Source organism: Mastigoproctus giganteus, chromosome 9 (assembly GCF_048544385.1).
Source record: "Mastigoproctus giganteus isolate SK-2022 chromosome 9, ASM4854438v1, whole genome shotgun sequence".
NCBI classification, from domain to species: Eukaryota; Metazoa; Arthropoda; class Arachnida; order Uropygi; family Thelyphonidae; genus Mastigoproctus; species Mastigoproctus giganteus.
This window is the reverse complement of record NC_143583.1, coordinates 40,374,750-40,393,290: the sequence shown is the minus strand read 5'-3', so window position 1 is coordinate 40,393,290 and position 18,541 is coordinate 40,374,750. Positions and strand designations below refer to the sequence as shown.

Sequence of the window (18,541 nt, the reverse complement as noted above, 5' to 3'; positions counted from 1 at the left end):
GTACGTCTCAGTCCGTCGTAGTCGCCTTTACGAAAGCAATAATCCTTCCCTTTACCCCTAATGGTAGTTACCTCTTTGAGTAAATCCCACTTCAGCACACTGTGATCACTGCCACCTAGTGGTTCCTTTATATGCAGATTCTTAATGCATGAAGAATCACTGCTGATAATCAAATCAAGTATATTACTCCCTCTAGTTGCAGCGCCTCCGTAGCCAGGTGGGAAGGAGCAGCAGTGTGTAGCACGCACTTCTTGATTAGACCGGGGTTGGAGCCCGTCACCACCATATACGGAGGATGCGGAAAGGTCAGGGAATGACCAGCGCATATTCCCGGAGCAATATGGCCTTAGTTGCTAATGCTCCTAAAAAAAAAAACCAAACCCTCTAGTTGCCTCCCGAACATGCTGATGTAGAAAACAATCATCCTATAAATCCACAAAAGCTTTGCTAGTGTGTGAGTGACCAATCGAAAAGTTCCAGTCAGTATCTGGGAAATTAAAATTCCCTATTTATAAGACTCTCTGATTTACTGGCCGACTCTATTTCCCTGTACATTTTCTTATTATACTCATCAGAGTCAGCCTGTAGCACACTCCTACTCTCAATTTTGATCTCCCAGTGCTTATGTCACACCAAACTGACTCGACACTGCACTGCACTGCCCAGTGATGTCGACTGGCTTCACTTCCTTGGATTTTATGTGTTTCTTAACTAATAGCATAACCCCTCCTCCCTTCCTGTCCTGTCTGTCCGTTCTGTAGACATTGTACTCCCCAAGTTCCAGTTCTGCATTCCTTATATCTCTGTGACACCACATCTCTGATATCCCAACAATATCTGCCTTTGATGCTTTGAGCAATACCTCAAATTTATTTTCCAAACCCCTAGCATTGGTGTACACGCAAGCATACATGCACCTGTTCGTATTCTTAGCTATCCTAACACAACCCATGTGTTTACTTGTACCGCAATGACTCCCGGCAGTCTCTGAAACATCCTGCATCTTGTTCTCCAGGCCTCTGCTCATTCCAATAGAAGCAGTGCAAGAATCACTTTCACCTCTGCCAGCGGCTACTGTTAATCTATTAGTCCTTGTATCTCCCCAAGCTAGCAATTTTTCGACCCACCTAACACTGCCTCAATAGCATCCGCAAATATTCTTGCACCCTTTCTATTTAAGTGTATCCCATCCCTGTAGAAGCAGTCTCTCCTGTTAACAAGTACAGACCAGGCTGGAAAAAATTCTACCCCTTGAGCCTTGCACCATCTTTCCAGGGCCAAATTGATCAACAAGGCTCTCATCATATACTCCGTCCTATCATGTCTGGGCAGAATTGCAGAAACTTACAAATTCAACCCTAATTCACGTCTTTTTTTTTTCAACAGTGACCTGTACTTGTTAAGTAATTCTGCCAGTCTCCTACTCTTAATATCATTAGTGCCAACATGTACAACTATATCACCTTTTGTGCCCTTAAAAGATATCTGCTCTACAACGTCATCAACCTTTGCCCCTGGCAGACATACACTGGTCCTGTTCCACCAATCCTTTTTACAAAGCATTTTTCCCGTTTCCCTGACAATAGAGTCACCAAGAACTACTAGTTCCTGTGGGACCAGTGCATTCTGCCTTGGGGATTGCTGCTGTGTTGTGCGATGACCAGGTGCAAGCTCTGGCGTTGATGTGGGCAGCTGAGAGCTTGATGGGCCCTCATATCTCTGTACTAAAGGTGTTCAGCCCTGTGTCTTAATTTTTTTTTTTTCTCTTACAGATTTTCTTGGCCCATAATAGCCTCAGCTGCTAATGCACCATTAAAATTTTAAACCAACCAACTAAATCTCTTACAGAGCTGAACATGTGACGAAGTAGCATCATGGACAAAATTGAAGCCAGAGCTGTAATTCTGTATCTGTTCTTGAAGGGGAAATCTCATAAAGAAAACCACGAGGAGTTGACTGCTGTCAATATGACTGCTGTATATAAGAATGAAGCCCTATCCTATGGCATTGTGAAGCACTGGTATAGACAGTTTAGGTGTGGTCAGACATTTGTAGAATCTGAGCCCATTCCAGGTTGTCTCTATTCAGCCATTGATGACAGCACGATCAGAAAAGTGGAGTCGTTAATCGTGGAAGATCACTGAATATCTGTGCATGAATTGCCACAGGAGGTGAAAATTAGTGTGGGCTCTGTTGAAACAGTCCTTCATGAATTCCATTTACAGAAATTGAGTGCAAAGTGGATTCCCCCATTATTGACTGGTTTTCAGAAGGCTGATAGACAACAGAAGTCACAAGTTGTTAGCCCTGTGCCAAAAAAATGAAGACTTTCTCTCGTCTAATCACTCAGGATGAAAGTTAGATACACCATTTTAACCCTGAAAGTAAAAAGCAGTCCATGGAATGGCAACATCATGGTTTCACATATTATGCCAACTTACTCACAAATTTGTGGGAGAAAATCAAAACATGTAGGCGTGGTATGCTGTCCAAAGGTGTGAGAATGCTTCACACACTTCTGAAATTGCAACAATACAAGCGGCTACTTGTGGATATGAAATACTGCCCCATCCAGCCTACTCACCCAATCTTGCACCATCGGACTTCTTGTTTCCTTCCCTCAAATCGTTTCTTCGAGGGACCCACTTCCCTGATGGTGAGACATTCATTTCTGCAACAGAATTATGGTTCAAAGACCAACCTCACCACATCTAGAAAAAAAGGTATCCGTTGCCTCATCCATTGATGGGAAAAATGTGTAAATCTGCACGGTGGCTATGTAGAGAAGGAGTAAAACCTGTGCCAAGAATCAACAGGCTAGCACCTAGGTCAGGGCAATTCTTTATTGAACCACCCTTGTATACACACACACACACACTTTAAACTCTACAGAGATCTGGTACAGTTATCTATCAGTTTTGCTCCTCGTAATAATAGCTTTTTTATATATTTATGATAGTTTTGAAAATTGGCATTGATTAGTCATTCTCTTTCAACATAATTCTAGATGATGTGGATTTACACAAGTCAAAATTGAATAAATTCTCTTTGATTCAGTTCTAGGAGTTGATGAAATTTAATCAAATAATACATATGTGAACAGAGAATATTACTTCTAATGTTATATTCTCAAAAAAAATAGAGATTAAAATATGACTTTTTAAAGATTTTTTTAATTTTTAACAATTTGTAACAATTCTAATTTTCATTTTTATATTTTTGATAATAATCGCACTCTTTTAGCTAAAAAGTCAAAATTTAGAATTTATATTTAGAATATTTATGTATGTAGTTTTTAAATTTTTTACAAACTTCAAAATTCCCTATAAAAAACCCAGGTGACATGCATACTGCCCAGAAACTCACTTGCAAAAGGATTAACCCTGCAGCAAGCATGTGGTGCATTGTGGAGATGCTATCCCCAAACCCATCAACTGAATAATAAAATAGCTACTGAAATCTGTGTGAATTCTAATGTGTCCAGTATACAGGAGATCCCCACTTAACACTGATCATTCATTCCGGAAAAACAGCGCACTAAGTGAATCCATGCTAAGCGAGCACTGCATTCCCATAAGGTAACATATGTATTTGTGAGTTGCAGTCAGTGCCATAGGATATTTTCAAGTCAGCGTGGGAAACGTTTTAATGCTGTTTTGCTATTCATTTTCAAGCTATCGACTCCATCAAATGAAACGATTTCATTAAATATGCTAAAAATGCAATCTGTAAAAGAGCATTATAGTGATTTCTGACAGCATTATAGTCAGATATGGGTTATAATAACAATAGCGTTATAGTGAATCAGCGTAAAGCAAACCGTTTTATAACAAGGGCATGCTGTGTTCTTTAATTTGATCTTTGTTTTTCAGTTTTTTAATATACAGTGAATTTTTTTAATATCCACTCATTCCACAAAAAACTGTGTGGATAACAAGACCATTGTTTCTAAAGGTAATAGTTTTAGAAACATTAACCAGAATAAAGAATATCATTTTTCAGTACACCATTTTAAACCATTTTTTGCCTCTTTATCAAAAAATAATGTTGTCACAATGCAACAGCTTATTTGCTCATATTACCCTTTTTTCAGTGATTGCTGCAGGGTTAATTATTTATAATTAATGATTAATAATTACCCTCAGTGCATTATTTTAAGAGCTCAGTGCTCTTGGGCAGCCAATTGAATTATACCAGCAAATGAGCTCATCCCCCGTCCTCTCATCCACCTATCCCACAGACAGGTTGAAGCATCAAATTGTAGGGTAACCCCCATCCTTCAGGATAACTAAATAAAAGCTGTGGTTCATTGGTCTTCTAAACAAATGACTTTATGTTGGTACTACAATATGATGAGTGGTAGGTCTTATTTAAATGAGGATTTTTTTTTTTTTTTTTAATAAGAATATTTCAACACTGAAAACTGCAGTAAATACATATGTCTGAAAAAATTACTTTACCATATGCTGAAAATGTCACTGATATGTGCGCAAGAAACCTTTTTGTACATATCATTAAGTTCATTAACATAGACTCAAATGCTTTAGATCCCAATTCATGTATATGAAAGTTGCTAACAGAATATGAAATTCAGCTTAATATTTTACCAAGTTAATTTCTGAGAGACAAATTAATGCTGCTGTCACTTGTGAACATTGCTGCTCCCATCTGGTCTTCCAGGTCTCGGTTTGTCCAAATAATTCCCATTAAAAACATTTTGGTTTACAGCATGGGACACTCATTTTTGGTGGAACCTCGATGCCAATATTTCAGAGAAATCTCTTTGAATATCTTGCATGGTCTGCTTGTACTGATTCTCTCATAGCCCATATAATAACAACGGTGTAATTGTTCGGATGATGATGAACTTGTCCATCATCTGAAACAAACAAAAAATGTATTTTAGAAAATATTTAGATGTTTGCAGTGGGGGGTGGGGAGGTATAACAAGACATCTGGAACATTTTGTATGTTCATATTTTGATGAGCGACTTATTTGTTTAATATAAAATATCCAACATTCAGAAAGCTCTTGGAATGATTTCTCTTTTTTCTGAAAATTAGTGCATATGTACTTAAAATATTTCCTTCTGTGTAGAGTACTTGCCTCTGCCAGGGTCAAAGGTTGATGACGTTGTAGAGCAGATATCATCTTTTAAGGGCACAAAGGGTGATATTATTGTACATGTTAGCACTAATGATATTAAGAGTAGGACACCAGCAGAATTACTTAACAAGTACAAGTCAATGTTGAAAAAAAAAATCCGTGAGTTAGGGTTGAATTTGAAAGTGTCTGCAATTCTGCCCAGACATGATAGGAGGGAGTATATGGTGAGAGCCTTGTCGATCAATTCAGCCCTGGAAATGTGCAAGGCTCAAGGGGTAGAATTTTTTTCAGCCTGGTCTGTATTTGTTAACAGGAGAGACTGCTTCTACAGAGATGGGATACACATAAATAGAAAGGGTGCAAGAATATTTGCTGATGCTATCGAGGCAGAGTTAGATGAGTCGGAAAACTGATAGCTTGGGGGGGTACACAGATTAATAGACTAACAGTAGCCGCTGGCAGAGGTAAAAGTGATTCTTGCACTACTTCTACTGAAATGCAATTGAGCAGCAGCCTGGAAAGCAAGGCAATGGGGATTTCCAGGACTGCTGGGAGTCATAGTGGAACAAGTAAATACATGGACTGTGTTAGGATAACTAAGAATTGAAACAGGTGCATGTATACTTGCATGTACACCAATGCTAGGAGTATAGTTAATAAATTCGATGAGCTGGAAGTGCTAGTCAAGACATCAAAGGCAGATATTGCGGGATATCAGAGACATGACACACACACATAAGCAGTGCAGAACTGGAATTTGGCGAGTACAAAATATACAGAAAGGATAGACAGGACAGAAAGGGAGGAGGGGGTTATGCTGTTAAGAAACACACAAAATCTAAGGAAGTGCATCAAGTTGATGTTGGTGGACAATGCAATGTTGAGTCTGTTTGGTGTTACATAAGCACTGGAAAAGGAAAAATGAGAGTAGGTGTGTGTTATAGGCCAAATGAATCTGATGAATATAATGAGCAATTGTGCAGAGAAATAGCAGTAAATCAGTGTGTCTTATAATGGGGGATTTTAATTTCCCGTATATTGACAGGAATTTCTGGGTTGGTCACTCACAGACTAGCAAGGCTTTTGTGGATTTATTGGATGATTTGTTTTCTACAGCAGCATGTTTGGGAGGCAATTAGAGGGAGTAATACTCCTGATCTGATTATCAGTAGTGATTCTTCATGCATCAAGAATCTGCAGATAAAGGAACCACTAGGTGGCAGTGATCACAGTGTTCTGAAGTGGGATTTACTGAAAGAAGTAACTACCATCAATGGTAAAGGGAAGCGTTTTTGCTTTTGTAACGGTAACTACGATGGTCTGAGACAGTATTTAAATTCTATACAGTCGGACCAACTGATGATGTTACCAACAGCAAATTCAAAATGAGAAGAATTCAAAGAATTAATCTTGGAAGCTACTAGGCTTTTCATACCAACAAAGAAATATTGTTCAAGATTTAGGCCTAAATGGATGTTATATGAACTAATTAGACATGTGACAGAGAATAAAAATGCATGAAGTACATAAATTAACATGTGACAAAGAAGCCTATGATAGATATAAGCTGGTCTGTAACCAAGTTACAAAGGAGGTTAGGCAGGCGAAGGCAGATTAAAACAAATCTTTGGCAAAGGATGCAAAGAAAAACAGCAAAGAGTTCTTTACTTATGTAAACTCTAGAAGGAAGGGGATGAATCGGATTGGTCCACTTGATATCGTTAGTTCAACTGTTGATGATCCTGCTCAGGTAGCTAACAAACTAAATGAATATTTTGCATCTACATTCACACATGAGGAGTTATTCAGGGAGGGGAATGCCAGAAGAGTATTCAAACTCTGGCAGTAAGCTAGATAATCTTGTAATAACTGAGAGTAAAGTGGAGGAGAAATTGTTGAAGATAAACATAAGAAAGGCACCTGGGGTGGATGCAATCTATCCAGTTATATTAAATGAGGTGCCTCAGTAGCCAGGTGGGCAGGAGCAGCAGTGTGTAGCACTCGCTTCTTGATTAGACCGGGGTTCGAGCCCGTGACCACCAAATACGGAGGATGCGGAAGGGTCAGGGAATGACCACCGCGTATGACCGGGAGCAATATGGCCTTAGTTGCTAATGCTCCTAAAAACCAAATAACAAACAACAAAGAACAACAGCAAAGGAAGTAAGCAAACCCTTATCCCTAATTATGAGAGCCTCCCTGGACTCAGGGGAGGTACCCACGGAGTGGAGATGTGCAAATGTGACCTCAAAAGGAGACAGGTAATTACAGACCTGTTAGTTTAACTTCTGTTCCAGAGAAATTAATGGAGGCACTGGTTAAAGAAGCATTGCAGGATCAGTTATAGCTCGGACAAAGCATGGGTTTGTTAAGGGGAAGTCTTGTCTGACTAATTTGATTGGATACTATGATGTAGTCACAAAGGAATGGATGCAAAGAATAACTTTGATATCATATATTTGGATCTTAGAAAGGCCTTTGATACTGCTGCACGTGGAAGACTGCTGCACAAATTGGAGCAGTGTGGCATTGGTGCAAATTGCTGCTATGGATAAAGGGATGGTTGAGTGGGAGAATACAGGGTGGTAATCAACGGACACTGCTCTTCGTGGACTAATGTTATTAGTGGAATCCCTCAGGGTTCAGTGTTGGGTCCATTGTTGTTTTCTTTATTTATAAATGATATTGATGTTGGTATATCAGGCTTAATGTCCAAGTTTGCAGATGATATGATGGTTTGCAGGGTTGTTAATGACACTAATGACAGTACGCTGCTGCAGCAGGATCTAGAAAAGTTGAACAGATGGGCTGAGAGGTGCAAATGAAGTTTAACATTGACAAATATAAAGTACTACATTTGGGAAGCAGTAATCCCAGAATAACGTATCAACTCTGTGGTACCACACTGACAGTGGTAGAGAATGAAAAGGGGGGGGGGGGGTAATTGTGCAGGCATATATGAAGTTTTCTGAGCAGTGCTGACAGTCAGCAAGAGTAGCTCATGGTGTCTTGTCAATGATATATAGGAATTTTTCTAGCAGGGATAAGGAGGTGATTATCCCCTTGTATAAGGCAATGGTCAGGCCATGCCTTGAGTACTGTATACAAGTCTGGAGGCCTCATTTTAAGAAGGATGTAGAGCTGTTGGAACGAGTACAGAGAAGGGCAGCAAGATTAGTGAACAGAACAAAGGGATGCTCTTAAGAAGAAAGGCTTAAGTTTTGCAAATTACAGTCTGGGGTGCCTCCGTAGCCAGTTGGGAAGGAGCAGCAGTGCGTAGCACACGCTTCTTGATTAAACCGGGGTTTGAGCCCATCACCACCAAATACAGAGAATGCGGAAAGGTCTGGGAAGGACCACCGCATATTCCCAGAGCAATATGGCCTTAGTTGCTAATGCTCCTAAATACCAAATAACAAACAAACAGTGTCTGGAGACTAGGTGCCTCGTCTCCAAACAGTGTCTGGAGACTAGGCACCTGTGAGGTGATTCTTCCTCTTGCTCAGAATAATCATCTGAGAGGGCATAGATTCAAATTGAGGAAAGACGGTTGTAGGATAGATGTGCGGAAGTTTGCATTTAGCCAGCGAGTGGTCGATTGCTGGAACAAACTTCCATCTGTCATAGAAGTTGATAGCAGCAGCACATTTTTGTTGTTGGAAGTAATATTGTTGGAAACAAATGTTATGTCATGAAGACATTTTACACTGCCATCTTTTATAGTGCTTTGTTTTTTTACAGCAGCAGCATGTACTTCATCAGCATCTTACAGCAATTTTTTTTATCTTGCAAATTTATGTACTACCTTTGGATAAGGGAATATCAGGTATAATGTGATACATTTCATGCTATCTTATCTCTGAATTTTATTGTGACATTTCTATGGACTTAAGTTTAAATTGTATAAATCAGCAAGTAACATGAAACTTTTGTTAGCCATGTCTCTTATTAATTGATAATGACAAATTCATTACTAATTTTCTTAATAATTATTTTTCAGAACAAGTAATATCCATATATCCTTTTGTCGCTCAACATCCTGATGAGCTGTCATTCCAAAAAGGCCAAACAATAACCGTTCTAGGTAAGGATGATCCAGCATGGTGGAAAGGTGAGCTGGAGGGTTCTATAGGACTTTTTCCATCAAACTATGTGGAACCATTAAGTAAGACCTCAGCAGTAAGTATGGAATTTAATGTAATAGGCATTTTTAATATGATATAGTATTATAGTGCTTTCAATGTCAAATTAATAAGGTTTTGTTTTGTGGTCATTCCCCCCCCCCAACCTTTGTTAGGGTAATTTTATGTAATAAAGATCAAATAAGTTCCTGACAGTTACATCTATAATGTTGAACAGTTAACATTCTTTTACATCTCCCAGCTAAAGTGGTCTAGCCAAAAGAACAACCTGTAAGATATTTTTTTTGCCAGTTGAAGATCAAAATGATGACTGTGGCACCGAAGATCAACTTCTAAATCAAGCATCAATCAACAAAAACAGTACAGATAATTTAAACAACCAGTAATATTTCTATTTCTGTATCACAATCAAATTTTACTTTAAAATTATGTTATATGGATAGCTCCTGAAACTTGTTCAGAGAAACTTCTTCTAATCAAGCAACTCTATCAAATTCAAATGAGATTAGTACGTTTCTTATTTTTTTCTAAAAATCTCACTGGGATATTTGTCAAACTGATAATGTATTATCAGTTTGACAGTTAGTAGCCGAGTACAGAATTCAAGCAAACCTCTGAATCTGGCAAATTCAGAAGTAGTAGAACATTTTTTTTTTTTTTTTTTCTTATGTATTCTATATGTTATTGGAACATATAGGTTCCAATTATTAACTCTAGTTCTTCCATAACAGTGGAAGAACTATAGTTAATGTTACAAAAACCAAAAAAGCCCAGGCATAGACAATTTGAATGTAGAACTATTTAAATATGGTGGTACCTTACTAAAAAAACGCACTACTAAAATTATTTAACATCATATGGCATAAGCAACAGATACCGAAAGATTGGGAAACAAGAATAGTAATCAATTTACACAAAAAAGGCTCCAGAAATAACCTTAACAACTACGGAGGGATAACACTGCTATCAACTGCCTCAAAGCTATACTCTAATATACTAAAATATAAACTTAATAAATACAGTCAACAATTAGCATTAGCATTAGTAGAGGCATTTGATGCAAGAAAGCAAGCTTATGCAGCATCAGCCAAAAAAAAAAAAAAAAAAAAACCACTTCCACTTCATCCCTCTGTTCGTTCAAAATACCTGTCCAGCTGAGCCTTAAACTTATTTAGGCTATCAACCTCCACCACAAGGGATGGAAGTCTCTTCCACCAACCAACCACCCGCTGGCTAAAGGCAAATTTCCGCACGTCTATCCTACATCTGTCTTTCCTCAATTTGAATTTATGCCCTCTCAGGTGATTTTTCTGAGCTAGAGGAAGAATCCCATCAGCATTGAGCATGCTTAAACCATTCAAGGCTTTATACACCTCTATCAGATCACCTCGCTGGTGCCTGGTCTCCAGACACTGTAATTTGCAAAACTTAAGCCTTTCTTCGTAAGAGCACCCCTTTGTTCCATTCACTAATCTTGTTGCCCTTCTCTGTACTCGTTCCAGCAGCTCTACATCCTTCTTGAAATGAGGCCTCCAGACCTGTATACAGTACTCTAGGTGTGGCCTGACCATTGCCTTATACAATGGAATAATCACCTCCTTATCCCTGCTGGAAAAATTCCTGTATATCATTGACAATACTCCATGAGCTACTCTTGCAGCCCGTCTGCACTGCTCAGAGAACTTCATATCTGCCTGCACAACCACCCCCAAGTCCCTTTCATTCTCTACCACTATCAGTGTAGTACCACAGAGTTGATAAGTTGCTCTGGGGTTGCTGTTTCCCATGTGTAGTACTTTACATTTGTCAATGTTATACTTCATTTGCCACCTCTCAGCCCATCTGCTCAACCTTTCCAGATCCTGTTGCAGCAGCATAGTGTCATTAGTGTCCTTGACAACCCTGCCAACCTTTGTATCGTCTGCAAACTTGGACATTAAGCTTGATATACCATCATCAATATCATTTATAAATACAGAAAACAATAATGGACCCAACACTGAGCCATGAGGGACTCCACTAATAACATCAGTCCACGATGAGCAGTGTCCATTGATTACCACTCTCTGTCTTCTCCCCCTCAACCACCCCTTTATCCATAGCAGCAATTTGCCTCCAATGTCACACTGCTCCAATTTGTGTAGCAGTCTTCCATGTGCAACAGTATCAAAAGCCTTTCTAAGATCCAAGTATATAATATCAAAGTTATTCCCTGCATCCAGTTCTTTTGTGACTGCATCATAGTATCCAATCAGGTTGGTCAGGCAAGACTTCCCCTTAACAAAACCATGCTGTGTCTGAGCTATAACTGAAGTCTTGTCTAAATGATCCTGCAGTGCTTCTTTAACCAGTGCCTCCATTAATTTTCCTGGAACAGAAGTTAAGCTCACAGGTCTATAATTACTTGTGTCAGCCTTTGATCCTCCTTTGTGAATTGGGGTAACATTTGCACATTTCCAGTCTATGGGTACCTCCCCTGAGTCCAAGGAAGCTCTCATAATTATGGCTAAGGGTTTGCTTACTTCCTTTGCTGCCTCCTTTAATATAACTAGATAGATCCCATCCACCCCGGGTGCCTTTCTTCTGTTTATCTTCAACAGTTTCTCCTCCACTTTACTCCCAGTTATTTCAAGATTCTGTAGCTTACTGCTAGAGTTGAATACACCTCTGGCATTCCCCTCGCTGAATAACTCCTCATGTGTGAATGTCGATGCAAAATATTCATTTAGTTTGTTAGCTACCTGAGCAGGATCATCAACAGTTGACCCATCAATATCAAGTGGACCAATCTGATTCCTTCCTTCCTTCTAGAGTTTACATAAGTAAAGAACTCTTTGCTGTTTTTCTTTGCATCCCTTGCCAAGGATTTCTCGTAATCTGCCTTCGCCTGCCTAACCTCCTTTGTAACTTGGTTGCATATCAACTTGTATCTATCATAGGCTTCTGTGTTATGTGTTAATTTGTAAGTATCCCATGCATTTTTCTTCTCTGCCATATGCCTCATTAGTTCATCTGACATCCATTTTGGCCTAAACCTTGAACAATATTTCTTAGTTGGTATGTAAAGCCTAGTAGCTTCCAAGATAAGTTCTTTGAATGCTTCCCATTTTGAATTTGCTGTTGGTAACATCATCAGTTGGTCCCACTGTATAGAATTTAAATACTGTCTCAGTCCATCGTAGTCACCTTTACGGAAGCAGTAACCCTTCCCTTTACCCCTAATGGTAGTTACCTCTTTGAGTAAATCCCACTTCAGCACACTGTGATCACTGCCACCTAGTGGTTCATTTATCTCCAGATTCTTAATGCATGAAGAATCACTGCTGATAATCAAATCAAGAGTATTACTTCCTCTAGTTGGCTCCCGAACATGCTGATGTAGAAAACAATCATCCAATAAATCCACAAAAGCCCTGATAGTGTGTGAGTAACCAGCCCCCAAATTCCAGTCAATATCTGGGAAATTAAAATCCCCCATTATAAGACTCTCTGATTTACTGGCCCACTCTATTTCCCTGTACAATTCTTAGAAGAACAATCTGGGTTCAGAAATGGGAGAAGCACAGTAGATGCCATTTTCTCACTACAACAAATTTTGGAGAAAAGAAGAGAATTCAATCTACCAACATTTCTGCTGTTTATTGATTATGAAAAAGCATATGACAGTGTAAACCGGGAAAAACTTCTGCTGTTTATTGATTATGAAAAAGCATATGACAGTATAAACCGGGAAAAACTTTGCCAGATTCTACGTGAAGAAAATATCCCAACCCAACTCCGGAAAGCGATGCAAAGACTATATAAAAACTCAAGTCTGCATAAAATATTCTAATGGTCGACTATCAGACCCAATTGACACCAGTAAAGGAGTCAAACAAGGATGTGGACTATCACCAAATTTATTTAATATCTACATCAATAAAATTATTAAAGAATGGAAACAAACAATTAACAACGGAATACAGTTGAACAACAGGAATGGAATCCAAACTATATTATATGCTTATGATCAAGTTATAAGAGGAACTACATCATCAGCCATTTTCAATCCACTGCAGGATGAAGGCCTCTTCAGCAACTTTCCAGTTCCTTCTGTTTTGTTTAGTGGTCATCCATTTACTACCCACAAACTCATTAATTCCATCTCCGTCGTTGTCTTCCAAGTTTTCTTCTAGCTCTTCTTGGGTACCATTCTGTTATTTTCTTAGTCCATCTGTCATCATGTGTTCAAGCTATGCTGGCGCACTATGGCCATAGATGCTGATGCGACAAATAAATCACCAACCAATCGAGCTATGTGTTCCTGCCCAAGGCCATTTTAGTTCTTTAGTTTTGTTAGAATGTTCTTTACTTAAGTTTGCTGCCTAATCCATGTGTTTCTTTTCTTATCTAACATTCTGATTCCCAATATAATTCGTTCCATTCTTCGCTGTGTAGTTCTCAACTTCTCTTCCATTCTTTTGGTGAGTGCTCAAGTTTCACTCCCATAAGTCATGGTGGGGCGTATACATTGGTTCTTTTTTACGTTTCAGACAAATTGGGATATTGCCCCTCAGTATGTGACTATATTTCCTGAGTGCTATCCATCCAAAATTTATTCTTCTCTTGACTTCCAGCCATTTATCATTATTACAGCTAATGACTTGTTCCAGATAAGTATATGACTCCACCTTTTCAATTACTTCTCCTTCAATCATTATATTCCTTTCTGTATCATACTTGTTCATCATTACTTTTGTTTTAGCCATATTCATCTTTAGTCCAAAATCCTTACCAACTCTGCATAACTGATTAATATTTTCCTCTAATTCTTTGGGATCGTGATTTATGACCAGAATGTCATCTGCAAATTGTAAATGGTTTAGGTACTCTCCATTCACAATGACTCCTTTCTGTGACCAGTCTAATCTTCTGAAAGCTTCCTCAAGGGCAGCAGTAAACAACTTCGGAGATATTGTGTCTCCTTGTCGAACTCCTTTCTCAATTTTAAATTTACTACTGTCTTTGTCTAGTCTAATGAAGGAGGTAGCATTCTCATATATTTTCTTCAAAATCATAATATATGGGGCATCTATGCCTTGTCTTTCCAGTGCCCGAAACATTGCCTTATGCTGTATGGAGTCAAATGCCTTTTCGTAAACCACAAATGCCAGGCATAATGGTGTTTTAGATTCATTTTGCTTTCTTTCTCCATTAGCTGTGACATTATGTGAAGGTGATCCATAGTTGAGAATCCTGTTCTAAAGCCAACTTGCTTTTTCGGCTGATTCTCATCAAGCATTCCTTCTAATCTGTAAGTAATGACCCTTGTGAACAACTTGTAGATGTGGAATAACAAACTAATTGGTGTATAATTTCCAATTTCTGATTTATCTCCTTTCTTATGCAGCAAAACTATGATTGCATTATTCCACTCCTTAAGCATCACAGTTTCAGTATCATTTTTCTTTCTGTATTACTGCTCATGGCTGCTGATTTAAATCCTTTGTTTTCCCTTAATGCTTGTTCTACTTTTCTTGTGTTAATTTTTCTTATGTCCTCGCTGAGTTTCTTTCTAATGGCTTTGCATAACTCAGTACACTGAATTTTCTTCTTGTCAGTGTTTTTCTTGCTCTTCATTTGTCATCTTTGGTTCATCATGACAAGTGTTTCTTGACTAATTTTTTCTTCTTTGGATTTCTTTTTACCCATAGGTTTCTTGGGCTTTATCACTTTCAGAAAGTTGTAATATTCCTCATCAATATCTTGGTCCTGAGCAGTCTGCAGAAGCTTAAACTTGTTCTTAAGTTCCAGTACATACTGCTTTTTCTCCTCTTCTGTTATCTCAAAGACCTTCATATTATTTACTCGAGTCAGTTTTTTCCTTTCTTTTCTTACATCTATATCAAATGTGCATCTTACCATTCTGTGATCACTTCCAACATTTACCTCGTTCAGAACAGTAACGTCATTCACAATGTTACTGTCCTGAATAAGAATGAAACCAGACTGGATCCCAAAACTACAGATTACAGCAAATGAACTGAATAAAATAGGTAAAAAGTACGAGATGAAAATCTCCACCTCAAAAACAAAATCAATGGGATTATGTGGAAAAAACATACAAAGAGTCAAAATTGTTATTGATGACAAAATAATAGAACAAATATCTGACTTCACCTATTTGGGAAATTTAATATCAAATGAAGGGAAAGACAGCCACACTAATCTACAAAAATATAATAAAATGAATGGAATGATTAAACACCACTTTGGAAAACAAATGACAACTGAAACAAAATTACGATGCACAACATCACTTCAAAATCAGCCCTTTTCTACAGCTTTGAGACTTGGGTCTAAATAAGAAAGATGCACACAAACTAGAAGCAGCACAAATTAAATTTTTAAGACCATTATTAGGCTTTACAAGACTAGACCACCAAAGATATTTAGATATCCGCAAGAAATTAAAAGTAGATAACATAGTAAATAACATAAAACGGTATCAGGAAAAATGGATCAGCCATATAGAATGAACCCAGACCGGATCCCAAAATTAGCCTTTAACTACAAACCTACATTGAGAGAGAGAGAGAGAGAGAGAGAGAGAGAGAGAGAGAGAGAGAGAGAGAGAGAGAGAGAGAGAGAGAGAGATGTGGGTCGACCAAGACAACGATGGCGAGATCAAAAACCACCTCCAAGAGCTACAACTGAACAGGTCTTAAAAGACCTAAGCTGGACCAAATTTATGATGATATGTTATTGCTCCTGTGTCTTGAAAGTATTGCACAAGTAAAGTTGATTTAAAATTAATAATGCTAAAAGAGATGAATAATTCTTTGCCATTTAGTGACAATGTGGAAGATGTTTTCTAATAATTGTAATGAAATCAATCCTTGAATATCTGACCTACTCTACAAGCTTTCTCTGATTTGGAAAGGCCCTTTGAATGGAATGGAGTTTCATTCAAAGGGCCTTTCCAAATCAGCATATCAAAGAGAATTTGTGACGTTACAAAATTTTCATCTAATGTGACACAACAGTATTAGTGCTTAGTTTTAAGATGCACAAATATACAAGGGGGGGGAAGAGAATATTCCCAGGTTGTTGATGACTGGGGTTGGAGCTGCAATATTGCAAAAAATCTCTTAGTAGTTCTAATAATACAGATCATTATTTATTACGATACAGATCAATTAGTTTATTTCAATAAATAACTGATTCTTGATACATCTTTTTAAATAACATACCAAACAAATTTTAATGTTCGGTATGATCACGTACAATCATATACTAGGCAGTAATTTCAATAATGATGCAGTGAAAGAGGAAGGAAAAAAAGAAATATTTTTCTTTTTTCCTTCAAATTTTGGGCACAAAATATTTGTGCCCAAAAATTCCTGAATAGTAAAAATTGCTTCCAATTTTGAGAAGTAATATAACTTATTTACTGCCTTTTTTTATTTAATTATATGTATAATAGAAATAATAAAAATAAAATAGGTAAGTAATGAAACCATTGAACTATAATTGTACAAGTTTACAGTGTATAAAACAAAGTTATATAAAGAAGCCAATTCAATGCTTGAGCAAATATGCATCAAACTATGAGTAAAGGTAACAAAATGTATAAGGTTTCATACAGATCTCCGTCAATTTAAAGAAAACCAGATGTTAAAATGAAAGATTTAATATTTTTCAAAGTAATCATTCTTGAACAGCTACACACTTGTGAATCACTTAAAAGGGCTGTTCCATTACTTAAAAAATGTTGAAAACATTTTTTAATTGCATTTGAATCAACTGCCAATTCATTCTTTTATCATATTCCTTTTGATGTTCTGTACTCTATCAAATCTCTTCCCTTTCAGCACCTGGTCTTGGCGCATTATAGCCTTAGTTGTTAATGCGCCAATAAAATCCAAACCAAACCTTTTCAGCATGTATTAAATTTTGGAGAAAAAGAATTAATTGGGAGAATAGGAGAGGTAGGTGTACAACAGTGCAGAATGCAACCTAGAATTGTCATGCAACAAAACCAGTACCTATTTTCTCAAAACTGAAACATTACTTGCAAATCCTCTTAACTAACTGATCTGAGACTGTGGTGCTCCTTTTTCACTGTCTAACTGGATTGAACAAATTCCTTGTGAATGATTCCTTTCCAAATCAGTTGACTCCTTTGATTCAGTTCAAGCAAGGAGAGATGGCTGTCAGCTTGAATGATCTCTTTGCATACTTTTAAAGTCTGAGCAGCTTTTTTTCAACAATCAAACAGTGCAAAATTAACCTTGCACATGTCACCCAATTGCCCAAACCTTATTGTTAATAAATTGCATAAATTGTTTCTCTCTTAATGTAAAGTTGTTCTTTTGTCATTCAAAGAGTCACTTGACAATCATATGCAATCAGTGTGCAAGCTTTTTCCACCTTTTCTGGGATTCAATGCATTTTGTTGGATTTCCATGGCATTTATTATTTTCCAGATCCTGGCCATTCTGAAACCTTGCACCACTGAAGTCTGGAACTTGCACCACTGAAAACTGAAAACTCTAGCCATAGGCGGTGGCGTTCGCCACCGCCTATGGCTAGAGTCACTAAACATAATAAACAACCCTAAGGCATTAAATCGCCAGAAAGGCATGCGTATACATCCAATCCTGGAGACAACCGTTTTATTGATGGATGATCACTGGCGCAAGGCAGCACACGTCCGTGCTACAACAATGACGAATGAGTAACGTGCCACACTTTGCTTGTAATGTATTCAAATTTGTCAGTTGATAAAGGGACACGAGTTCCGAAAGCTACTGAATTTGTACTTATATTTTATTTTATACTGGGTATACTGTAAATATCTATTTATTAAACTATGGACCCCAGTACTCCAGGCCCATTTGTCACTAATGTGGTTCATTTACAGTTGAAACAAGTATTCTAAGAAATTACTTTGAATTATTATTATTATTATTATTATTATTATTTTATTATTTTTTTTTCTTTCAAATGTGACATTTATTTCTAATTTTCATGTTCAACACTGTTGCATTTTTGACTGTATACAATTCAAAGGAGTACCAAAATCTTTACAACAGATACTCTATTGATTTATTTTGTTTCATTATTATTTTGAAATGCTGGAAACAGCTAAACTGGTTAACAGTGAGTTACAGATTTAAATACAAAATAACCATGAAATGAAACTGGCTCTTACTAGATTTGTTTAACAAATGACTCCAATACCTGTGATATATATACACTGGTGTTCAAAGAAAGTGCATCACCTAGGAATTTCACATTTCTAACCCTT

At 37.6% G+C, this 18,541-nt stretch overlaps 1 protein-coding gene across 1 annotated transcript in view; it reads left to right on the top strand.

Moving 5' to 3' along the window:
- Dap160 (dynamin associated protein 160) overlaps nucleotides 1-18,541 on the top strand; it is a 531,520-nt gene that overhangs the window by 502,648 nt on the left and 10,331 nt on the right. Inside the window, exon 27 of the mRNA XM_090381606.1 lies at nucleotides 9,108-9,286. Coding sequence (XP_090237732.1) covers nucleotides 9,108-9,286 — 179 coding nt within the window. The remainder of the gene's footprint in view (nucleotides 1-9,107; nucleotides 9,287-18,541) is intronic.